The sequence below is a fragment of the Macaca nemestrina genome, chromosome 2 (genome assembly GCF_043159975.1).
Source record: "Macaca nemestrina isolate mMacNem1 chromosome 2, mMacNem.hap1, whole genome shotgun sequence".
Lineage (NCBI taxonomy): Eukaryota > Metazoa > Chordata > Mammalia > Primates > Cercopithecidae > Macaca > Macaca nemestrina.
The window spans coordinates 92,723,639-92,750,422 of record NC_092126.1 but is presented as its reverse complement, the minus strand read 5'-3'; the positions used below and the strand labels follow the sequence as shown (position 1 = coordinate 92,750,422).

At 39.8% G+C, this 26,784-nt stretch overlaps 1 protein-coding gene across 24 annotated transcripts in view; it reads left to right on the top strand.

Annotated features, from left to right (window-relative positions):
- The window catches only part of LOC105489960 (peroxisomal biogenesis factor 5 like), a 250,128-nt gene that overhangs the window by 208,745 nt on the left and 14,599 nt on the right, over window positions 1–26,784 (top strand). For all 24 annotated transcript variants that reach the window (XM_024795422.2, XM_024795420.2, XM_024795418.2 and 21 more), the window contains 3 exons: window positions 11,335–11,451; window positions 21,195–21,338; window positions 24,946–25,016. In XM_024795422.2, the coding sequence (XP_024651190.1) occupies window positions 11,335–11,451; window positions 21,195–21,338; window positions 24,946–25,016 (332 nt within the window). The remainder of the gene's footprint in view (window positions 1–11,334; window positions 11,452–21,194; window positions 21,339–24,945; window positions 25,017–26,784) is intronic.

Below are 26,784 nucleotides of genomic sequence, written 5' to 3'. Positions count from 1 at the left end.
TTTCTTTTTAAAAATGTTAGACCTAGCTTTCCAAATGTGATCTTACTTACATAATAGCGCCTGAGATGAATGCAGATATATATCATTTGTTAAAGTCTAGCAAATCTTGCTAACACAGTCAAGCGACTGACAATGGAAGAATTTCAGTCCATTTAGAGTCTCCTGCCCTTTTTCTATCAGGATCTGTGGAAAAGAGTGCTTAGAGAGTGGGGTTTTTACCCTGGCCAGTAGAGTCTCTGGCCTGGCATTTTTGGGGAGCCTCTCTTCTGTGTTTTGATACCAGGAATGAGGCAGCTGCTGCCAAGAAGCTAGATCCAATGCCTAGTATCCTTGGCAGAGAAAATATTTCTCTAGTCGCATCCAAATTAATCCTCATAGGCCAATAAATCAATACACCAGGAAAATATGGGATGAGTTTGGCCATCTGGAATTTTTTTGAGGCGTTGTTGGGTATAACAGAAACTACCTAGCTCCACAGTAGCCATGAATAGCTGTATATTAGCTCAAGGTAACACTGGCACGTTCACCTTCCCACATGATACCACCAGCACCAGATCCATGGCTGGGAGCTCCCTGCAGCTTTTCAGAATCCTTGCCTTGCTGTTGAGTCAGCCAGTTTGATTTCAGTGTCAAAGAAAGCAGCTTCAACCATTTACCTACCCAATAGCCTCGTAAGATAACAAGCCAGATCTAGACTTTGTCTTTACATTTGGTCAACCATTTTGACAATCAGGTAGTCAAAAAAAAAAAAGGAGGAGATCAGAATATCAGGGCAATATGATCAATACGATACAAGTGGTTTTTTAAATTGGACTTTCCCTGCCAAAATAACTGAAACAGTTTTTTTTTCCTCCAAATATTCTGAAAGAATGAAAGGAAAAACTATTTCCACAAAGTAAGAGGTAGTATCTATACGGGCATTAGATATAGCAAGTTTAAGGCTGGGCGGTGGCTCATGCCTGTAATCCCAGCACTTTGGGAGGCCGAGGTGGGTGGATCACCTGAGGTCAGGAGTTTGAGATCAGCCTGACCAACATGATGAAACCCCATCTCTACTGAAAAAAAAACAGGCACCTGTAATTCCAGCTACTCAGGAGGCTGAGACAGGAGACTTGCCTGAACCTGGGAGGCGGAGGTTTCAGTGAGCCAAGATCGCGCCACTGCACTCTAGCCTGGGCAACAAGAGCAAAACTCAGTCTTAAAAAAAAAAAAAAAAAAAAAAAAGATATAGCAAGTTTAAATTCTTTATCACCAAGGAAAATATTACAAAGGAAACTGCTTCTAAACTAATCCCTCTGTTGACTTTTGCCTGCATCAAAGGAAAATGGGGGAGAAAAGAGCCCTTTCACTCCTAGACATAAGGTTGCTTAGTTGTAGCTGTAAATGCTGCCCCTGGGTGGGCACTTTCTGTGTTCTAAGCCAAGTACTTTACATTCCTTCATCTCACTCAGTGCTCATGACAGCCCTATCAGGAAAGTGTTACTCCCATTTTAAGGTGGAGAAACTGGGACATAGAGACATTCAGTAACTTGTCCAAGGTCACACAACCATTAAGTACTGAGATTCTAACCTGATCTAACTCCAAAATTCCTGCTCTTAATCACTGTTCCCAATATAAGGCAATGTTTGGTGCTATTAATTTTTCAGGCCCTGAACCAAAATTTTTTTGATCATCAGAAAATAATTTCTTTATCAGAGAATTTCTCTTATTTAAGTGATTTTAAAAACAACTATAGTATGGCAGCATCAATTGAAACAGACCCAAAAAAAAAAGCAAAAATAGTAAAGGAAATTGGAAAAAGTTTGGAGAGGTCAGGAACTCCCCAGAAATCCCACTAGACTAATAAATTCACAGTTTTCATTTTTTCATGTTTCTTCCAGTCTTTGTTATTCTGTATACATAATTATATGCAGTTTTAAAGGTCATTTTAAATGACTGGTTAGTATTGAGAAGATGAATATGTCAAATGAGTTTTCTTCTCAAAAACATACCAAAAATATTTTAATTATTTTCTCCACATTCTGGGTTTCATTTCCCTTTCTAGAATAATAACAGCAACAAAATCTTGAAGAATTCTGATTCACACAGCAGATGTGAGGACGAGAAAACCTGCTGGCTAATTGGAGATGAGTTTCACTGGAAGCAATCACATAAAAACAAACTATGTCATAGACTCCTATCCCTGAAAGCTGGTCACAGGATACACAAAAATTAGCCCACCAAAGGTCTCTATTGTTGTGGAACTGTAGATGCTCGTACACTGAGGCTTTATCTCAACGTTTTCTAGAGAACCCTAAATACGCACACACACGCACTCACACACACTCCCACACACACACACACACACACATAGTTCAAGGTAAAATACATTTAGGAGACTGCTGCTTGCATCCCCCTCTCAGAGATTTAAAATATACATTAGCAGATGAAGATCCTGGGAAGTCACACAGTAAGGAACCTGTTTCCTTATGTCCAGAAATTGCAAACTCAGTTAGCTACAGGGCCAGGAGGCAGGTGAAGGTATGGACCTGGTGGTGACTGTGGCAGAGACTACATTCAGCATCTGAAAGTTGCTGCTTCTAGAAATGTAGGTCTTGTATTAACAGATCTTCACAAAATGTCTGAAATCTGGGTTTTCAAGTGAAATTTCTCATCCAGGATGAGATGGGAGAAAACATGCATCTTGGCTAGATCTGCTAAGGAAAACCAGAGCCATACAGTAGTTAAAGCAGTAAAAGCAGATTTTATTCAGGAACTATTGCAGTGGGTGGCGGGGGGAGGAAGACCTCAGCAGAGAACTGGGCTCGGTTCCGAATACAGCATGGACAAGCAGGGATCCAGCCAAAGAAGGGTGGGCATCAGTGAATGGGAAATTACTAAGAAGAGACATCAGGGGTTGGGGGGGATTCTGGTTGAACCCACCTTTTTAGGATTTTTGCTGAAGGCAGGCCAGGTGATCAGACATCACCTGGTGGATAGTGGGAATGAAAAATTTGGTCAGATGTAGAGGCAATCAGATATCAAGAGAGGAATTCTATCTAGATTGACTTAGCAGGATTCTTGCTAAAACTAGACTCCGCAAGGACAGATATGGAAACCTGGGGTTGAAGCCTAGTTGAGAAAAGGGCTGGGGGGAGATTGACTAAAGTTTGGTCACTGAAGTTCTGTCACATCTGGCCTATAGGCTACCAATTTTCAGCCTTTAACGCTTGCAGTTACTCGAGACATCCCTGAGATTGATGGCTGGAACACCTCCATGTGGCCTTTCTTTGAGACTTGGGCTTCCTTGCAAGGTGGTAGCTAGATTCCAAGGGTGAGTGTCCTCACAAAGAGGTAGGCAGAAACCATATCACCTTTTAGGGCCTAGCCTCAAAAGTCACGCCCAGGTATTCTCATTGTGTTCTATTTGTCAAGGCAGGCATTCAAAGACAGGGCAACAGACTACCTCTTAATGAAGTGAGACAAGGTTCTGAAGAGATGGGAAACCAGAAAAACTGCTTGCTGTAGCCATTTGGGGAAGAAGCAATCTACTGTCAAAGAAAAGAATGAAGTATTTTTATTTCTGGTTCTATCATTTACCAATAATAGTGTGAGACTAAGCAAGTAACTTCGTCTCTTTTTGCATTTTGTTGTTCACCCTGTCCTGAATTACAGTTACCACTATTCTTATTTTATCATGAGGGACTGAGATTCTTGAGGGTAGCATCCACATCTAGATATTTTTGTTCTGGCTTGTTTCATTTCCTAAATATTCTCATAGTGCAATGCACAGTGACAAACATGTAGTTTGGGCTTAGTAAACATGTCTAATATTTTATTTTTTTAAATAAGTAGAGAACTGCCTGGTGAGTTTTCACGACTTGTAAACATGTCTCAAGAAAAAGAAATCCATTCAGGAACTGACTCCCACTCCTTTAGTTCACTGCTGACTTTTTTCATCACATAACCTGTTATCATATGGAACATGGACAAGATTCAAACCCCAAGACCCTCTGCCCATCTCCACATGTCCCCATCTCCTCATGCCCATGGTAAAGCAGCTCTAGTCACCAGCCGCTACTTGCCTGCATTAAAAAACAGCCACTGAGAAACTGGCCCCACAAAACCTTATGCCTGAAGCACAGAAAGCTTCAGCATATTCCATTGCATATTAACAGCAGTTCTTTTTTTTGTGAAGACAAATACCACAGGAGCCAAGAGCACAGATATACTCATGTGAAATTCCAGTTCTGCAAAGACATTAGTTTGCTAATGAATATGCTAAAAACCTTTCAACAGTGACCCCTTCCTATTTAGACAACATACGTTGCTCTTTGTTCTTTAATATTCCATTTCTGTTTGCCGCCTTCCTGGGTAAGGAGGAAGAGAAAGGAAATAACAGAAAACTATCTTAGATTTCCTCTGTTAGAAATGACTCTTGATTTCCTTCTACCAAACTGCTTGAACCTTATATTGTTTATTTCCATCCTCCTGTGCTCATTCTTCCCCTTCCCATCATTTCCAGTCTTTCCTCCCCACATTTCTGCAGCTACCCTGCTGGCACATTGCTTGGTGAGAGCCTCGGGCTGTTTGCCCAGGTGCCTGCCAGCATCTGCAGTGATGGCTGACTCCGTTGAAACAAGGAAGAAGCATGTCTATCCCAGAGGCAATCAGAAAAATCTGAGTGCTAGTACCAATATTTTTGTTTTGCAATACTTCTGAACCACACAATTCACATAGTTTATGAGATTGCATTCCCTCTGTGTCCTGGGAAATATTATTTTTCATTTCCAAGCAATAAAATAGCAATAACTGCTGATTCCTTAGCTCTTAGATGTTACAAGTTCTAAGCACTTCACATACATTGTTTCACTTAACCCTTACTCTTAAGAGATTTTTTACAATTTACAGATGAGGAAACTGAGTTAAAGAGGTGAACTAAGTTGCATACGGTCACGTGACAAGGAGCCTAGCCAGAATTCCAGCCTGTTCTACCTGAGGCCAACGCCCATCTGTTTTCCTCCCTATGCTGTTTATTTCTTTTTAAAATTTAACTCCTTTTTTTTTTTCAGCATACCCCCACCAATATTGAGACCTATGCTGTTTAGATTGAGAAAGGGGAATGCATGACAGATCTATGTTTATCTCATAGAGATCTGATTAATTTTGAGCCTTCCTGTTTGGCTCAGTAAATCAATTCATTAAAAACATTGCAACCAGAGACACTCAAAGTTGTTAGAGACCAAAGAATTCTTTGGGTCAAACCTCCATCTGATTTGTGAATCATCTTTACAGCACTCCTCACACTGGTCATTCCATCCCTGAATACTTCTAAGGTTGAGGAGCCCATTCCATTTTCAGGCAGTTTGGTATTGCATTTGATAAAAATTTGTCCCCCTGGAACTGTCTTTCATTTGTACTAGTTCTGACGTCTGCAAAACAAAGCTGGGCTGGTTTGCTCAGCTCTCACCATCCCCCTGATGATTGTGTTAGCAGGTGAGTTGCTCCTTTACTCATTCTTCATCAGCAGGATTACTCCTGCCCAAGGTCACTCATGCCTGAAGAGACTCCAGTTTGTCAATGGGACTCACTACATGGGACACCCAGCACAGCACTAAGAGCTCAAACTAATTCTGACCAATTGAAATTCTATCCCATCCTCCATGAGAACACTGCACATCTGTGATGCAGCTCCGGGTTGAGTATGTTCTTTGGGCAGCCACATAAAATCTTCGACTGGTATTGAGCTCTTTACTCAACAGGAGATATGGTGAGTAGAAACACTCAGTTACCATTGGCCAGCCTGGGCTACTGGACCCCAGGGCAGTGAAGCCCCATGCTGATATGCACATAATTTCACTTCAGCAAAATTGTTTGTTGTGGAAAATTTTTAATCCAAACTTGCATAGTGGTTTTCTTTCCTTGTTATGTAAAAGAAATACTACTTTCTTTCTTTCTTTTTTTCTTTTTTAAACAGAGTTTCACTCTGATTGCCCAGGCTGGAGTGCAATGGCACGATCTCAGCTCATCGCAACCTCCACCTCCCGGGTTCAAGTGATTCTCCTGCCTCAGCCATCTGAGTAGCTGGGATTCCAGGCATGCAGCACCACACCTGGCTAATTCTGTATTTTTAGTAGAGATAGGGTTTCTCCATGTTGGTCAGGCTGGTCTCAAACTCCCGACCTCAGGTGATCAGCCCACCTTGGTCTCCCAAAGTCTTGGGATTACAGGCATGAGCCACCGAACCCGGCCTGCTTTGTTTTCTTCTGTATAGGCAGAGCTGGTTGGTTTGGTTTGGTTTTCTCAAGTTTTGATCCAGTGACAGTTAATCAATGGAAGTCTAAAGAGGCAAAAAGAAATCCAGACTCCTCCTAGGAAGAATTGGCCCTTAATGTCACATTGATTAGTTCTTTCACAGCACAACCCCAGGATCTTTCCAACTGACAAATACATTTGACCACAAAATCAAAAGTAGCTCTATGTTAGCTCGATGACTAAATTAAACTGGTGAATTGGAATTGATAATATGCTACCATCCTTTAAACTTTCCTGTTCTAAAATAAATTGCTTCTTTTCTTATTCTTTATATGTTAATATAATTAATATTTAATTAATATTGCCCTGGTTCTTATAAAAAAATTTTTGTTTTCCAGTTTTACAATCAAAAAAGTGAAGGAAAATAATGTCCAGTGTACTTCTGGGAAAACATTTTAAAGTATGATTTTTGGAGATTAGTAAACAGACTAGACGGCCCCTTTAAAAAAAAATGTGATTCTGTGCTAAGATCTTCCTTCCGCCTTATTCTGATCTGAGTCAATCCATGTAGACAAAGAAGCCTGAGCTGCTATCTAATGAACCCAATCTTCTCACTTTACAAATGAGGAAAAATAACTTACAGATGAGTTAAAGTGACTCGCTCAAATTCTAGCACACATCTTTCTTCTTTCAAACCACTAACACAGAATATCAATGATGAAGGAATTCAGAGGCAAAAGATTGCTATAGTGTGGGAATGTTGAAGAAAACATCATGGAGAACTGAAATTGAAAAGAAGTAAGCATTTTTTTTAACCAAATCTTACTTTTCCACCGAAATAACTTATGCTAACAATAGAAAATTTGGAAAATGGTAAAAAGTACACAAAAAAGTGATGGGATAAATTACTAATGACCTCATCCTATAAAAGAGTTATACAGTCCCTTTCTCTACAGTCTTTTCTCCCCCAGATCATTATTGTGGTTGTTTTTCTATTATTGTGATTATACTACTTAGCAAGAAACATTATAACCCAAGGACTATTCAATATTGTAATAAACTATTCATAAACATCATTTTAACTGCTGCCTAAAAGTCCATTATAGAGGCTTTACCATAATTTTCTTAACCTTGATCCTATTTTTTAATAATTAGATGGAAGGGAAAGATTTAAATGAAGAGAAGGAAGGTGTCTAGAAGAGGAATATGTTTTTACAGTAGAAGCAAACACCAAACTGTTCACAGCTTTTATATTTGAGTTTTGCAGTTGTGGGTGATTTTTGTTTTATTCTCTATATTTTTCTCAATACTATAAAAACACTAGCAAGAACACCTACTTTTTTTGAGCACCTACCATGTACTTTATACCACAGATGCATTTTCTCATTTAGTTGTCATAACAACTAACCAAAATTGCTATTATATCTGCATTTTAAAGATAAGGAAAATGAGACTTGGAAATATTAAGAGATTCACAAAAGGGCAATGACGGAACGAGGATTTGACCCCAGGTCTGTCCAAGGGGAAAGCTGCTATTCTTAACCTCCATGCTGCATATCCCAGTGTTCTTATGAGTATGTATTATATTTTATCATCAGAGAACTATTCTTAGACATGGATGTGGATGGCAAATAATAGCTCATTTCTGATGTAAGCAGATAGCTTGTTACACAGAGTATAAACAACAATCTGCCAAAATCCCAGAAGAGCCAAGAAAATCATCAATAAATAAAATCCCTTCAGTTATGTCTTAAGATCTTTAAAATTCAAATATGTTTCAGGTTTCTCTAAAATTCATTTAAAATAGTGGGAGGAAGCAGCGTTAATTGTAGCTACGTGAAAGAAGTCTGGATTCTGCAACTGGATGAAAATTGATTATACTAAAAGTAGTCTTCTGTAATTAAATGAAAACTGTGCTGTGCACTTTAATTAGTCAGCAGTAACTCATTTTAAGTGGTAACAGTGAGTTCTGGTGTATCTCGTTAAGTGAGAGCCCAGCGTCTCTACCTCAGCCGAGGTTCTGTCAGTTTTCCACAGCAGCCTTATTTATGTATCTACTGCTCTAATTTCAAGCTGCAAGAAAGGTAATGCACCCTTTGGTAACTCAGATGTACACATTATTGAATTCTTCTCATTCTTTCATGCAGAAGACTTGTAATATGCTTTAAATTCCAAGGACTCCCACTAGATGAACATATTTGCCTTGGAAAGTATGTGTAGTCATTGGCCTCTCTTGTCACCCAGTGCGAGCCTGGGAAAGTCAGCAAACATTATAAAATTCACTTGATAGATTTGTCTTCCCTTCTACTGCAGAGAGGTTAAACCTGCATCTTTGAAAAGCTATTTAAAAAATGAATTCCCCCAAATTTCTTCCAAACTTTTTAGTATCTAATAATTCAGATTTCATTGTATTTTAAAAAGGAGAGATATTTTTTGTTTTGTTGTGTTTAAACTTATTTTTTAAAAAGCAAAGCATGCTCATCATGGAAAATTCAGAAAGTAGGAAATGTATGAAGAGGCAGGAAAAACATCCTTCATTATTTCTTCATTCAAAGACACATCTCTATTAACATGCTGGCATATTTCTTCCTAGTCTTTTCTCTAGCCATTGTTATTGTACATTTGAGATCATTCTGCTTGCACAATGTGGTATTCTACTAGTATTCTACTAGAAAAAGCAATTTAAAAAGAAATTTTGAATTTTACTTCTGAGCTGAACCTGGATTCCAAGTAGCCATTCCATGTGCTTCCAGCATCACGGACATTGATTATCAAGATGCCTGCTGCCTTGTCGAGAGGAGGCCTTTGCCAAAGGGGTGGAACCTGTTTCTGTGGGAGGAATGAGAATTCTGGACATGATAAAGCAGGAGCAAGAGCTACTATTTATTTAGTAGCCTGGGATTATCACATTGAGCTGATTCTTATTCCATGAACATTTGTATCTAAAAGAAATAAGATTATAATTACCACTCAAAGCAACTCTGCAGAAGAGTTCTTGCTTCAGGGCAGCCACCACCCAGGCAGACCAGAGGTATTAAATGGTGAAGGTTAGGCCGGGAGCGGTGGCTCACGCCTGTAATCCCAGCACTTTGGGAGGCCAAGGTGGGCGGATCATGAGGACAGGAGATCCAGACCATCCTGGCTAACATGGTGAAACCTTGTCTCTACTAAAAATACAAAAAAAAAATACAAAAAAAAAAAAAACAATTAGCCAGGTGTGGTGGCAGGCATCTGTAGTCCCAGCTACTCGGGAGGCTGAGGCAGGAGAATGACATGAACCCGGGAAGTGGAACTTACAGTGAGCCAAGATTGTGCCACTGCACTCCAGTCTGGATGACAGAGTGAGACTCCATCTCAAAAAAAAAAAAAAAAAAAAAGTGAAGGTTACCTCAAGTCAGTGTGATGATGTATCAACAAGTCACAGGACTTCGAATCATAGACACTGAGATTTGCAATTTGTAAAGGGTATGAATTTCAGTCCCAGATTCAGGTGTTCAAGGAATACTCGTTGTTTTGTTTGTTTAAAGAAAATAAAGTGGTTTCCAAGTGTCTCTCTTGCCAGGCTGGCAGGGAACTTATTCTAGGGCATGAAATATGGAAGGCTCATGTAGTGTTAGAAAACAAGGACGGGCCGGGCACGGTGGCTCACGCCTATAATCCCAGCACTTTGGGAGGCTGAGGCGGGTGGATCATGAGGTCAAGAGATCAAGACCATCCTGGCCAACATGGTGAAATCCCATCTCTACTAAAAATACAAAAATTAGCTGGGCATGGTGACATGCACCTGTAATCCCAGCTACTTGGGAGGCTGAGGCAGGAGATTCACTTGAACCTGGGAGGTGGAGGTTGCAGTGAGCCGAGATGGCACCATTGCACTCCAGCCTAGCAACAGAGTGAGACTCCGTCTCAAAAAAAAAAAAAAAAGAAAAGAAAACAAGGACGGAGGCTCCCCCACCCGCCTCCCTGCCCCTGGCTATCATGGTGACCACTAACAGCCATCCAAGCCCAAAGTGGTTCCTTGAAATTCACTTTCTATTTCCTGGCCATGTGAGAACAGGGGTTCAAATGAGCCCCCTTGGTCACATCCTCAGTCATCCTCTCCGATATCAGGCTCATTTCCCTGGGAAATAGCTAAAAACTGAGCACCAGTCTCCTACTAATCAGAACCTGCCACCCTCCATCTCTTTCCCTACCCCCAGAAAATTCCGTCTCTTTAAAATTCTTTAAGATACTTGTTCCTTCCTCCTGCCCCTTGGGCCACCTAAAGTACTGTCTTCAGGCTTAATAAAATAGAAGTCAATCAGGGACAGCTCTCTCAGCAAAAATCTTCTTCAGTCTAGGAACACATACCTCCCTTGAAGTAAAGAAGAGCAAACAGCCTGATTCCCCTTACAGAAGATGTGTGGGAAAACTACAAGGAAACAAAAACACAAAGCAGCATTTTTCAAAAAATCATCCTGCCACATAAAAGTCCTTGAAGAGGATTCAGTCAGGTTCACACCAGGGTCCCTCATTCTTCAGCACCAGTAGACCAAATTTGCCATAAGCTGACAAGTGTGGGCTTGGAAAGCAGATGGGGTTTGGATCCTGTGAGTCCTAGCTTTGGGACTGTAACCCCCTAGACTCAGTTTTCTGCTGGCACAGTGCTTAACACAGAGTAGGATCAACTAATGTTTCGTTCTCTTGACCGTACCTGGCTGTCTTCCCAAGTCACTGCTCAGCCAGTCCCAAAGCAGTTGCTCTAATTCCTCATATGCTAGGAGCAATTCTGGGAGAGACTGCCCTTCCTAAAATGTGGCCTAGTGCCCACACATGAAACTGTATATAAGTAGTGGGTTTTTAGCTGAATTTGGCATATGTGATCCTGGTCTTTCTGATGGTAGTTATTTTCCTGCTGGAGAAAACCACAGCTAATCTACTTCAACACTCTGACACGTGAGTACCCTCCAGAAGTTCTTCAGCCACACCTATCAATTGGATGTCGCCATTTTATTCCTCCTCAGAAGCCTCTTTTATCTATTAGGGGAAAAAAAACCCAAAAACACAGATGATGTGGCATGTTCTTAAATCCATCTCCATTCATTTTTCCTGTTTCCCAGTCAGATACAGAGTTTTGGGATAAGATGCAAGCAGAATGGGAAGAAATGGCTCGGAGGAACTGGATATCTGAAAACCAAGAAGCTCAGAACCAAGTAACCATCTCAGCTAGTGAGAAGGTAACAAATTCTATTCCTATACATGCTGACTAGTTTTCTTAACCTTTTTGGATCATATTTTATAGATTAGTCAATAGCTATTTTGTCAAAAAACACAGTAATTAAAAAGACAATTTAATGTCAATCTGACCTAGAAGAAATTCTGATGGATGAGACAATATAATTATCCAATGCGTGAAGGCAGCCAAGTTGGAATGAAATGCTCTTATTTTTATCAGTGTTCAGACAGACAGTTTGGCAGCCAACCAGAGCTTGGATCCTGACTGCTAGTTAGTTACTAAACTAGCTGACATTGAAGGTGGGTTGGAACAAGAATTGGTCTAATCTCACAATACTCTGTCAGTCAGTCATGTGAGTCCTGTTGATTTACCAAAACAACAGAAGTGATACTAGTGGCATGGCAGTGAAGTGGAGACTTGGGGCTATATTTCACAGGTGGTCATTATATAGCTAGCAAAGAAACTCTGTGGAAAAGACGCTCTCACACAACCAGGTCAAGTCCCAAGAGGATTCCTTAGAGTTACTCCCCTGATAGAAGCCAGCAAATGCACAAGTACAGTGAACAACCAGCCAAATCATTGATGAAGTCCCACTTGCTCTAGGATTTATGTGTTTAAAAAACACTTGGTGGGGTTGGGGAGAACACTGAGGAATAAATATAAATTACTTGAAAGAAAGATGTAGAATTTTCTTACCTAGAAAAAGTATATATCACAATAGCCAAGATACAGAAGCAACCTAAAGTGTCCATCAACAGACAAATGGATAAAATCAATGTGAGCCTGAACAACATGGATGGAATTGGAGGTCATTATGTTAAGTAAAATAAGCCAGCTGCAAAAAGACAGACTTCATATGTTCTCACTTGTTTGTGGGAGCTAAATTTAAAACAATTGAACTCATGGAGATGGAGAATAGAATGATAGTTACCAGAGGCTGGGAAGGGTAATGGGAAGGGGAAGGGGTGTAGGGAACTGGGGATGGTTAATGGGTACAAAAATATAGTTATATAAAATGAATAGAGTCTAGTATTCTATAACACAATTGGGTGACTACACTCAACAATAATTTACTGTACATTTTAAAATAACTAAAAGAGTATAATTGGATTGTTTATAACACAAAAAAGGATACATGCTTGAGGTGATGATATCCCATTGACCCTAATGTCACTGTTACACACATCACATATGTGTATGCCTGTATGCTTGTATCAAAATATTTCATGTACCCCATAAATACATATATCTACTAGGTACCCACAAAAATTAAAAATAAATTAATTAAAAGAATAAAAGAAAACTATATATAGATAAGTATGTATTATTATTTTGTGGTGGAGGAAGTCTCAATAATACTCAGTTCTGGATAACACTTGTGATATTTTGCTAATATATTTATTGAGCATCTGCTCTTACACTAAGTACTGGGGACATGATGATGAATAATATCCGATTTTAGTAGATCTGCAGTCTACATAGTCATTAAAATGTCTCTTTCCTCCAAATACTCTGTCCCTCAATAGGCCAGGCAATCTCATAAAATTAGAACAACCATCTCATTAAAAGTAACTGTCTTTTCCACAAGGAAATCAGAGCTAAGGGAAAAAACGGGCCATTGATTCAGATCATCAGACTCTGGACTGTAATTCGTGTCCCTGAGGTCTGCCTGAGCTCCATAGCCCCTTACTCCCAGAACCCCATACCCACACTAACCCCACATAAGCCAGTCACACCATGTGGCTTTTGATGGGGGATTTTGTCCTTCTAAGCACCTCTGGAGACTGAAGGCCTCCACTTGATCCACTCTTCTTTTTTATTTTTTCATGTCATTTAATTTTTTTTTATTTTTATTTTTAATTATACTTTAAGTTCTACGGTACGTGTACACAACGTGCAAGTTTGTTACACATGTATACATGTGCCATGTTGGTGTGCTGCACCCATTAACTCATCATTTACATTAGGTATATCTCCTAATGCTATCCCTCTCCCCTACCTCCTCCCTACAATAGGCCCCGGTGTGTGATGTTTCCCTTCCTGTGTCCAAGTGATCTCATTGCTCAGTTCCCACCTATGAGTGAGAATATGCGGTGTTTGGTTTTCTGTTCTTGCGATAGTTTGCTGAGAATGTTGGTTTCCAGCTCCATCCATGTCCCTACAAAGGAAACAAACTCATCCTTTTTTACGGCTGCATAGTATTCCATGGTGTATATGTGCCACATTTTCTTAATCCAGTCTGTCACTGAGGGACATTTGGGTTGATTCCAAGTCTTTGCTATTGTGAATAGTGCCGCAATAAACATATGTGTGCATGTGTCTTTATAGCAGCATGATTTATAATCCTTTGGTTATATACCCAGTAATGGGATGACTGGGTCAAATGGTATTTTCAGTTCTAGATCCTTGAGGAATCGCCACACTGTTTTCCACAATGGTTGAACTAGTTTACAGTCCCACCAACAGTGTAAAAGTGTTCCTATTTCTCCACATCCTCTCCAGCACCTGTTGTTTCCTGATTTTTTAATGATTGCCATTCTAACTGGTGTGAGATGGTATCTCATTGTGGTTTTGATTTGCATTTCTCTGATGGCCAGTGATGATGAGCATTTTTTCATGTGTCTCTTGGCTGTATGAATGTCTTCTTTTGAGAAGTGTCTGTTCATATCCTTTGCCCACTTTTTGATGGGGTTGTTTGTTTTTTTCTTGTAAATTTGATTGAGTTCTTTATAGGTTCTGGATATTAGCCCTTTGTCAGATGAGTAGATTGCAAAAATTTTCTCCCATTCTGTAGGTTGCCTGTTCACTCTGATGGTAGTTTCTTTTGCTGTGCAGAAGCTCTTTAGTTTAATTAGATCCCATTTGTCAATTTTGGCTTTTGTTGCTGTTGCTTTTGGTGTTTTAGACATGAAGTCCTTGCCCATGCCTATGTCCTGAATGGTATTACCTAGGTTTTCTTCTAGGGTTTTTATGGTTTTAGGTCTAACATTTAAGTCTCTATTCCATCTTGAATTAATTTTCATATAAGGAGTAAGGAAAGGATCCAGTTTCAGCTTTCTACTTACAGCTAGCCAATTTTCCCAGCACCATTTATTAAATAGGGAATCCTTTCCCCATTTCTTGTTTCTCTCAGGTTTGTCAAAGATCAGATAGCTGTAGATGTGTGGTATTATTTCTGAGGGCTCTGTTCTGTTCCATTGGTCTATATCTCTGTTTTGGTACCAGTACCATGCTGTTTTGGTTACTGTAGCCTTGTAGTATAGTTTTAAGTCAGGTAGCGTGGTGCCTCCAGGTTGTTCTTTTGGCTTAGGATTGCCTTGGCAATGCGGGGTCTTTTTTGGTTCCACATGAACTTTAAAGCAGTTTTTTCCAATTCTGTGAAGAAACTCATTGGTAGCTTAATGGGGAAGGCATTGAATCTATAAATTACCTTGGGCAGTATGGTCATTTTCACAATATTGATTCTTCCTATCCATGAGCATGGTATGTTCTTCCATTTGTCTGGGTCCTCTTTTATTTTACTTAGCAGTGGTTTGTAGTTCTCCTTGAAGAAGTACTTCACATCCTTTGTAAGTTGGATTCCTAGGTATTTTATTCTCTTTGAAGCTATTGTGAATGGGAGTTCATTCATGACTTGGCTCTCTGTCTGTTACTGGTGTATAAGAATGCTTGTGATTTTTGCACATTAATTTTGTATCCTGAGACTTTGCTGAAGTTGCTTATCAGCTTAAGGAGATTTTGGGCTGAGACAGTGGGGTTTTCTAAATATATAATCATGTCATCTGCAAACAGGGACAATTTTACTTCTTCTTTTCCTAACCGAATACCCTTGATTTCTTTCTCTTGCCTGATTGCCCTAGCCAGAACTTCCAACACTATGTTGAATAGGAGTGGTGAGAGAGGGCATCCCTGTCTTGTGCCAGTTTTCAAAGGGAATGCTTCCAGTTTTTGCCCATTCAGTATGATATTGGCTGTGGGCTTGTCATAAATAGCTCTTATTATTTTGAGATACGTTCCATCAATACCGAATTTATTGAGAGTTTTTAGCATGAAGGGCTGTTGAATTTTGTCAAAGGCCTTTTCTGCATCTATTGAGATAATCATGTGGTTTTTGTCTTTGGTTCTGTTTATAGACTGGATTACATTTATTGATTTGCATATGTTGAACCAGCCTTGCATCCCAGGGATGAAGCCCACTTGATCATGGTGGATAAGCTTTTTGATGTGCTGCTGGATTCGGTTTGCCAATGTTTTATTGAGGATTTTTGCATCGATGTTCATCAGGGATATTGGTCTAAAATTCTCCTTTTTTGTTGTGTCTCTGCCAGGCTTTGGTATCAGGATGATGTTGGCCTCATAAAATGAGTTAGGGAGGATTCCCTCTTTTTCTACTGATTGGAATAGTTTCAGAAGGAATGGTACCAGCTCCTCCTTGTACCTCTGGTAGAATTCGGCTGTGAATCCATCTGGTCCTGGACTTTTTTTGGTTGGTAGGCTGTTAATTATTGCCTCAATTTCAGAGCGTGCTATAGGTCCATTCAGGGATTCAACTTCTTCCTGGTTTAGTCTTGGGAGAGTGTAAGTGTCCAGGAAATTATCCATTTATTCTAGGTTTTCTAGTTTATTTGCATAGATGTGTTTGTCGTATTTTCTGATGGTAGTTTGTATTTCTGTGGGGTCGGTGGTGATATCCCCTTTATCACTTTTTATTGTGTCTATTTGATTCTTCTCTCTTTTCTTCTTTATTAGTCTTGCTAGCAGTCTATCAATTTTGTTGATCTTTTCAAAACACCAGCTCCTGGATTCATTGATTTTATGGAGGGTCTTTGTGTGTCTCTATCTCCTTCAGTTCTGCTCTGATCTTAGTTATTTCTTGCCTTCTGCTAGCTTTCGAATGTGTTTGCTCTTGCTTCTCTAGTTCTTTTAATTTTGATGTTAGGGTGTCAATTTTAGATCTTTCCTGCTTTCTCTTGTGGGCATTTAGTGCTATAAATTTCCCTCTACACACTGCTTTAAATGTGTCCCAGAGATTCTGGTATGTTATATCTTTGTTCTCATTGGTTTCAAAGAACATCTTTATTTCTGTCTTCATTTCGTTATGTACCCAGTAGTCATTCAGGAGCAGGTTGTTCAGTTTCCATAGTTAATTGAGCGGTTTTGATTGAGTTTCTTAGTCCTGAGTTCTAGTTTGATTGCACTGTGGTCTGAGAGACAGTTTGTTATAATTTCTGTTCTTTTACGTTTGCTGAGGAGTGCTTTACTTCCAACTATGTGGTCAATTTTGGAATAGGTGCAATGTGGTGCTGAGAAGAATGTATATTCTGTTGATTTGGGGTGGAGAGTTCTGTAGATGTCTATTAGGTCCACTTGGTGTAGAGCTGAGTTCAATTCCTGGATATCCTTGTTAACTTTCTGTCTTGTCAATCTGTCCAATGTTGACAGTGGGGTGTTAAAGTCTCCTATTATTATTGTATGGGAGTCTAAGTCTCTTTGTAAGTCTCTGAGGACTTGCTTTATGAATCTGGATGCTCCTGTATTGGGTGCATATATATTTAGGATAGTTAGCTCTTTCTGATGAATTGATCCCTTTACCATTATGTAATTGCCTTCTTTGTCTCTTGATCTTTGATGGTTTAAAGTCTGTTTTATCAGAGACTAGGATTGCAACCCCTGCTTTCTTTGTTTTCCATTTGCTTGGTAGATCTTCCTCCATCCCTTTATTTTGAGCATATGTGTGTCTCTGCATGTGAGATGGGTCTCCTGAATACAGCAAACTGATGGGTCTTGACTTTTTATCCAATTTGCCAGTCTATGTCTTTTAATTGGAACATTTAGTCCATTTACATTTAAGGTTAATATTCTTATGTTTGAACTTGATCCTGTCATTATGATTTTAGCTGGTTATTTTGCTCATTAGTTGATGCAGTTTCTTCCTAGCATCGATGGATTTTACATTTTGGCATGTTTTTGCAATGGCTGGTACCAGTTGTTCCTTTCCATGTTTAGTGCTTCCTTCAGGATCTCTTGTAGGGCAGGCCTGGTGGTGACAAAATCTCTAAGCATTTGCTTGTCTGTAAAGGATTTTATTTCTCCTTCACTTATGAAACTTAGTTTGGCTGGATATGAAATTCTGGGTTGAAAATTCTTTTCTTTAAGAATGTTGAATATTGGCCGCCACTCTCTTCTGGCTTGTAGAGTTTCTGCAGAGAGATTTGCTGTTAGTCTGATGGGCTTCCCTTTGTGGGTAACCCGACCTTTCTCTCTGGCTGCCCATTTTTTCCTTCATTTCAACTTTGGTGAATCTGACAATTATGTGTCTTGGAGTTGCTCTTCTCAAAGAGTATCTTTGTGTCATTCTGTGTATTTCCTGAATTTGAATGTTGGCCTGCCTTACTAGGTTGGGGAAGTTCTCCTGGATGATATCCTGCAGAGTGTTTTCCAACTTGGTTCCATTTTCCCCGTCACTATCAGGCACACCAATCAGACATAGATTTGGTCTTTTCACATAATCCAATATTTCTTGGAGGCTTTGTTCATTTCTTTTTAATCTTTTTTCTCTACACTTCTCTTCTCGCTTTATTTCATTCATTTGATCTTCAATCACTGATACTCTTTCTTCCAGTTGATCAAGTCGGTTACTGAAGCTTGTGCATTTGTCATGTAGTTCTCATGTCATGGTTTTCATCTCTATCAGTTCTTTTAAGGTCTTCTCTACATTGATTATTCTAGTTATCCATTCATCCATTCTTTTTTCAAGGTTTTTAGTTTCTTTGCACTGGTTACGTAGTTCCTCCTTTAGCTCTGAGAAGTTTGATTGACTGAAGACTTCTTCTCTCAATTCGTCAAAGTCATTCTCCATCCAGCTTTGTTGCATTGCTGGTGATGAGCTGCGTTCCTTTGGAGGGGGAGATTCGCTCTGATTTTTTGAATTTCCAGCTTTTCTGCACTGCTTTTTCCCCATCTTTGTGGTTTTATCTGCCTTTGGTCTTTGATGATGGTGACATACTGATGGGATTTTGGTGTGGATGTCCTTTCTGTTTGTTAGTTTTCCTTCTAACAGTCAGGACCCTCAGCTGCAGATCTGTTGGAGTTTGCTTGAGGCCCACTCCAGACCCTGTTTGCCTGGGTATCAGCAGCGGAGACTGCAGAAGATAGAATATTGCTGAATAGTGAGTGTTGCTGTCCGATTCTTGCTCTGGAAGGTTCGTCTCAGGGGTGTACCCAGCAGTGTGAGGTGTGAGGTGTTGGTCTGCACCTAGTGGGGGATATCTCCCAGTTAGGCTACTCAGGGGTCAGGGACCCACTGGAGCAGGCAGTCTGTGTGTTCTCAGATCTCAACCTCCATGCTGAGAGAACCACTGCTCTCTTCAAAGCTGTCAGACAGGGACTTTTACCTCTGCCGAGGTTTCTGCTGCTTTTTGTTTAGCTATGCCTTGTCCCCAGAGGTGGAGTCTACAGAGGCAGGCAGGCCTCCTTGAGCTGTGGTGGGCTCCACCCAATTCGAACTTCCCCACGGCTTTGCTTACCTACTTAAGCCTCAGCAATGGCGGGCACCCCTCCCCCAGACTCACTGCCACCTTGCAGTTAGATCTCCAACTGCTCTGCTAGCAATGAGGGAGGCTCCATGGGCATGGGACCCTCTGGGCCAGGTGTGGGATATAATTTCCTGATGTGCCGTTTGCTAAGACCCTTGGTAAAGCTCAGTATTAGGGTAGGAGTTACCCAGTTTTCCAGGTGTTGTGTGTCTCAATTTCCCTTGGCTAGGAAAAGGAATTCCCTTCCCCCTTGTGCTTCCCAGGTGAGGCAATGCCTCACCCTGCTTCAGCTCTCGCTGGTCGGGCTGCACCCGCGGACCAGCATCGACTGTCTGACACGCCCCAGTGAGATGAACACAGTACCTCAGTTGAAAATGCAGAAATCACCCGTCTTCTGTGTCACTCACGCTGGGAGCTGTAGGCTGGAGCTGTTCCTATTCAGCCATCTTGGGCGCCCCCCCCACTTGATATACTCTTAAACCTTAGTAACACCATCAACACACTAGCTTATTTGTACCTACCAAATTTAAAGGATTTTATGAAAATCTATGCAAGTAAAATTGCAACAAGTAACATCTCTCAGATACTTCAGATGAGAGTTTAAGTTGGGGCAAATTTTTTCAAAGACAATTTAGCTACACATTTCAAGGGCTTAAAAATAGCTCATAACCTTTAACCTAATAAATCCCTCTGGGAGTCTATCCTAAGGTAATAAGTAAATGCAGCAAAGATTTATGCATGAGGCTTTCACCATAGTTTTACTTATGATAACAAAAAAATTAAAATAACCTGAATGTTCATCAATAGGGGATTGAGTAAATAAATATAGCATATCCATAGGAATAATTTTAATAACATAGAGAAACCACAATATAAAACTAAGTGAGGCCTAGGCTATAAGTCTGTGTATGTAATATGTGCCTATTTGTTTAATTTATATATTCATAGAAAATGCCAGTTATTTGTACACTAAGTATTCTTTAAATTTTTGCAATTAAAAAAAAGATCTTTAACTTTAAAACATGCATTCTCAACAGGAACAATATAGCCCCCAATAGGCAAAAACTGGTTCAGGGTGAAGGCAAAAAAAATTCTTAGTTATGACAATGGTTTGTAGTTCTCTAAAGGGCCGTAGTAGATAAACAGATATACAGTATGTAGGATTCATATTTTGGGGGATGGGTGGTAGCACTTAGCAAAAACATGTCTAAAGAGTATTTTTAAAATCTTAAGGGGAAATTGTTAAAACAAAAAAAAACAAAAGATATCAGAAAAAAGCAAAATCAAAAATATTAGCAGTGCTCATATCTACGTTGTGACATTATAGGTAACTTTTTATATCTTTTTATATTATTTAGTATTATCTAAATTTTATACTATGAAAAAGTACTATATTCATAATAAGGAAAAGCAGAAATTTAAATTTAAAATGAAAAACTAAATAATCAAAATTAATTTAATTAAAAAAATTTTATTATGCTTTAAGTTCTGAGATACATGTGCAGAACATGCAGGTTTGATACATAAGTATACACGGGCCATGGTGGTTTGCTGCACCCATCAACCCATCATCTACATTATTTCTCCTAATGGTATCCCTCCCCTAGTCCCCCACCCCACAACAGGCCCCAGTGTGTGATGTTCCCCTCCCTGTGTCCATGTGTTCTCACAGTTCAACTCCCACTTACGAGTGAGGACATATGGTGTTTGATTTTCTGTTCCTGTGTTAGTTTGCTGAGAATGAAGGTTTCCAGCTTCATCCACATCCCTGCAAAGGACATGAACTCATCCTTTTTTATGGCTGCATAGTATTCCATGGTGTATATGTGCCACATTTTCTTTATCCAGTCTATCATTGATGGGCATTTGGTTTGGTTCCAAGTCTTTGCTATTGTGAATAGTGCTGCAATAAACATACATGTGCATGTGTCTTTATAGCAGAATGATTTCTAATCCTTTGGGTATATACTCAGTAATGAGATTGCTGGGTCAAATGATATTTCTGGTTCTAGATCCTTGAGGAATCACCACGCTATCTTCCGCAATGGTTGAACTAATTTACACTCCCACCGACAGTGTAAAAGCGTTCCTATTTCTCCATATCCTCTCCAGCATCTGCTGTTTCCTGACTTTTTAATGAGAACCTACCGAATGTAAGAATGAAAAGAGAAATCAATGGCTCATGCACTGGCCTTTTTCTGTGTTGCAGGGATATTACTTTCACACTGAAAACCCCTTCAAGGACTGGCCTGGAGCATTTGAGGAAGGCTTAAAAAGGCTGAAGGAAGGGGACCTGCCAGTCACCATCCTGTTCATGGAAGCAGCAATTCTTCAGGACCCTGGAGATGCAGAGGTGTCCTTCTGCCTTCATTCTGCCAGTCTCAGAAAGGGCATGTGCTAATGAGGGACAGATAACACAGAACTCTGCTGGGTTGCCTTTTCATCAAGTAAAGGTTCCCAGAGGAGTTAACCTAGCTTGGTCTACTTGTTTGAAAGTCACATATAGGTACCTGTTTTCTAACCAAATTTCTAATCGGCAGTGTTTACAGTGCCTATAAATAAAGGTTGGGGACAGGAAAAGAAAAATCAAAATTACCAACCTGGAGGCTTATCAGTAGTTTTCTGTTTTTGAGACAGAGTCTTGCTCTGTCAACCAGGCTGAAGTGAAATGGCACAATCTCGGCTCACTGCAACCTCCACCTCCCAAGTTCAAGAGATTCTCCTGCTTCAGCATCCCAAGTAGCTGAGATTACAAGTGTCTGTCACCATGCTCAGCTAATTTTTGTATTTCTAGTAGAGGTGGAGTCTCACCATGTTGGTCAGGCTGGTCTCGAACTCCTGACCTCAGGTGATCCACCGGCCTTGGCTTCCCAAAGTGCTGGGATTACAGGCATGAGCCACTGTGCCCAGCAGTAGTTTTGAAGGGACAGTGTATAGTGATGTCTGGCTCTTGTGTCACACTGTACATCACCCTTGGTTTACTCATTCCACATTTATTGAACACATACTATGTCCCAAAAATTATACCAGGTCCTGGCTTAAAATATGGAAAAGCTGGGAAAACGTATCAGGTGGAAAACATGTTTATGGTGTATCTGGGAAGACAAGTAAAAAAAAAATCAAAGTAGTGAAATAAATGCAACGTCAGAGTGTGCACAGGATGCTGGGAGACTAGAAAGCATCCGGCCTTTCTGCACAAGTGGAGCCAGGGTGGGTGCAGAAATTAAAGGCAATAGGAGAGTCAAGTTTCTGTTACAAGGGAGTGCTATGTGGATAGGCAGAAGGGCATGAAGCATCATGTTAAGTGGAAGAGGGGAGGAGAGAATGGTAAAGGGAAGGCAAGAAGAGTTAAGCAATAATTTGAAATTCATCTGAAAGTCATGGGAAACCACTAGGGGCCTGTACTCCGAAGAGGCATACCAACAGATTGCATGTTAGAAAAACCCATTTCTCAGAGATGAGAAGAGTGATTAAAGACAGAGGCTGGGAGACCACCAAAAAGCTTCTGCAGTACTAATCCCCTAGATTTCTAAACCTGTGAAGGCCTATCATAAGGTAGTGTCAGTATAACGGTTTCTTCTTTCATTTGTGAGTAATTTTTAGGAATCATCATATAAGGAATATTCCCAAGGGAATCTGCAGAAATTTTAGAGACAGATATATATATATATACTGGTGCTGAGAATACAATGTAGAATAGAGGTTAGGCATCTAGGCTGTGCTATCCCAACTGCATAGGTTCAGATCCCTGTTCTACCTGTTAGCCATGGGACCTGGGGCAAATCATTTAAACCCTCTAAGTTTCAGTTTCCTCATCTGTAACGTGGAAATCCTAACAGTAACTATCTCATTGGGTGTTGCGAGGATTAAATTAGTCCAAATCCTAACAGTAACTATCTCGTTGGGTGTTGGGAGGATTAAATTAGTCCACACAAATAAAGCGCTCAGCTCAGTGCCTGGCACATCAATATTTAGCCTTCATTTTTATTATTGGTTGTACTTTATGTAAGAAGAATGAGTAAATCTTGTAATATCGTGTTGGTCAAAAGGCTTACAGTGAAATGGGATTGAACTGAAAGCTGAAATTCTGAACCAAAATATTAGAATTTTTAAAAGATAGGCTGAGCGTGGTGCCTCATGCCTGTAATCCTAGCACTTTGGGAAGCCGAGGTGGGCGGATCACTTCAGGCCAGGAGTTCAAGACCAGCTTGGCCAAGGTGGCGAAACCCTGTCTCTACTAAAAATACAAAAAAAATCAGCTGGGTGGGATGGCTCATGCCTGTAATCCCAGCTACTCGGGAGGCTGAGGTGGGAGAATCACTTGAACCGGCAGGCGGAGGTTGCAGTGAGCCAAGATTGTGCCACTGCACTCCAGCCTCAGTGACAGAGCAAGACTCTGTCTCAAAAATAAAATAAAATAAAATATATATGCCCATTGTAGAAGAGGAAATTATTACACTAATATGAAACTATAGGCCACCCCCTAAAAATAATAATGTCATCTTACGTTTGTAAATGCTATGTATTTTACAGGGTGTTTTCAAATATATTACATTATTTGACACAACAGCCCTGGAAGATTTTTTTAAGGACATATTATGATCTCAGATTCATAAATGAGAAAATGAGGGCCTTTGGTAACTAACAAATCCCAGACAAGGACCCAGGGCTTCTGAATCTATGGAGACCTCAAAGTTAAGTTAATAACACTGCAGACAGTGAAAATGACACCATGGCCAAAGGCTAGAAAAACACCCCCAGAGAAAGACTATTTCATCAGTCTTTTCTTAAGAAGCATTCTAAGATACATGGAAGGTGAAATCAAAATAGAGGTTGCTGTCTGTATGTTTAAGAGATTTAAAAGAATCAAGGCTATTTGGAGGGGGAATAATCGGTATTTTGATGAGTTCATAAGGTGTATGTAATAATAACCCATGAAAGGAAAAGCCTGTACCATTCAAATGGCACTTTAAGATAACTGTGCTTTCCTAGAGTTTTGTTTTAAAATGGTATTATCTAAAATAATGTTTGAGGAGTGTGTAAAAGTGTTTGGGGAGTGTGAAATTTGAAGACAATGTGTGTAATGAGAGGTTTCTGCTTGTATTACTCTTGTAACAGTGTGAGAGTTATTGTTCTTATGAGTATATAGAGAAAATTTGCTATGTTAAAAACTTTGATTCTAGATATAAAAACACAAGCTATCTGCTTGAAGATGTTCTTCATGTTATTTACAATAGCAAACAATTGCAACCAACTTAAAGCGATAAGGGAATTATTGAGTAAATAATGGAATATCCGTTCAACAAAATTCAAATTAAAAATTATGAGGATTTTGTAAAAACATGTAAAAGGGCTTAAGGTACAATGGAATGTATAAATGTAGACTATCAAATTATATCTACATTATGATTGTGTTTATATGTGTTTTGTGCATTTTAACAGTGATTACATTAGAGGAATGAACACATCATAGGAGATTTTGTTTTGCTTTTCCTAGTTCCTAAATCGCCTGTGAATTCTTCTAGTAACTGACTTTCATTCATATAAGCTAAGTTAATATTGTACATCTTGAGATTCCTTATTGTAAACTTCATTTAGCTACATTTCTAGGTTATTTTTCCACCCCTTTCCCTCACAATTGTATAATTTTATATATTTATCTTTTGGTTTTAAGATACCTAATATAATGAAATCTCAGAAATTCAGAGGTTTCCATCGCACTGAGTTATAGGAAAGGATAAATACTGAACAAGTTTGGAAATAATGACAGAGGATCTTGACCCAGATGTCACAAGAGAGTTCAAATGAAGAAATGCATATAATATTTTTCCCTTTCATACAGCAGTCACATCTGAGACAGGTTGCTCTGCATAGGAGATCCATCACAGGTCAACAACCAGCTGAAGCACATGAGTAATTCTGCTTCATCTTGCAATGTTAACATCAGTTGTCTTTCGTAGGCATGGCAGTTCCTCGGGATAACCCAGGCAGAGAATGAAAATGAACAAGCAGCTATTGTCGCCCTCCAGAGGTAAACGAAGCTAAGTGCAAAATCATGGGCCTGGTGGACACTTGTTAATGAACTTCCTGTTTCAGATTTGTCTTTTGATCTTTACTGAAGTACAGTGTAAAGAATTTGCAAAGGATAAGTGCTGAGATACCGCATATCACTCACACTTAGCTCTGAAAAACAACTTATAATGAAGTGATGTTCCTAACAATGTCTTGCTATCTACAAATCAATGGACATTCACTGGCACCAAAGAAAGCCTCTGTTAAACCCACTCGTAAAGTAGATTCATTGAATAAATAGCTCCTTTTAACGTTTTAACCTTCTGAAACATCTGAAAATATTCTTAAAAAAAAAATAAGTGGAGTACTGACTAATGGTCTGGATGACATTGGGGCGGGAGGGATGGGAACAGTGGGTGTGTTTAATATTACACCCTACTTAATTAGAGCTCCTATTTAAATCCTGGAAAAGTAGCCTCTACCAAATAGACTTCCACTTTCCCTACCTTTTCTTGTAAGTGCCTTTAATATAGTGCTATAGGAAGAGAATATATATGTGTGTGCATGTATACATATATATGCACACATATATATATTCCATCTGTTATATGTATGGTATTTATATAAATGTACATACATAATGTATGTGTATAAATCCTATAGCTTTGGAATTTCAGATTGTAAGAATTCTAGACTGTTGAAATTCTAGGGCTTTACAATCTTGGAATCCTAGATTTCAAGATTCTGTTGGTATCTGATGAAGTAATGGTGCCTGGGGTATGGCCCTGCTGTCAGAGCCTTTTCCTACAGATGAGAGAATTGGAGATCAGGAAAGGTCAAGGTCACACAGAGAGTATGTAACAGAGACAGAACTTAAACCCTCATCACCTGACTCCAAATCTGGAGCTCTGAGTCAGTGGTTCTTAACCCTATATACACATGCACATTAGAATCGTTTGGAGGGGAAAATTGATACCCAAGCACAGTCCAGAGATGATCATTTAATTGATCAGGGCTGGGAACCAAGCAGCAATAGTTTTAAAACTCCCTGGCATTTGTAATGTGCATCTAGAGTTAAGAATCTCTCTACCCAGTGCTGATAAGCTTTGAGGCCCACCACAGAGTGGTATTAGGTACTGCCTAGGGCTTGCTCCTCAAAGTCTTATCCAGAGACCTCATCATCACCTGAGAACTTGTCAAACCTGCACAATCCCAGGCCCACCCCAGTAGGCCTACTGGATCAGAATGCAGATTTTATAAAACCCCCCCAGATGATTCACATGCACTTCAGTTTGAAAATCCCTTGCTAGAGGCCAATGGAATGAGAGGGAGTAGCTTTAGCCTGTGTCTCCTGTAAACCCACAACAGTAGTTCTGAAAACACAGGGATTTCCCTCTCCTTTGCAAAAGACAGTACAATCTTTCATATCTAGATGTCTACGTTCAATTCAGTTCTCTTTGGGGATAATAGATATTTAATATATTGGTAGTAGAGGCCAGGTGTGGTGGCTTACACCTGTCATCCCAGCACTTTGGGAGGCAAGGCAGGTGGGTCACTTGAGGTCAGGAGTTTGAGACCAGACTGGCCAACACGGAAACCCTGTCTCTACTAAAAATACAAAATTAGCCAGGTGTGGTGGGCATCTGTAACCCCAGCTATTCGGGAGGCTGAGGCAGGAGAATTGCTTGAGTCCAGGTGGCAGAGGTTGCAGGGAGCCGAGATCACACTCCAGCTTCAGTGACAGAGTGAGACTCCGTCTAAGAAAAAGAAAAAAAAAAAAGGCAGCA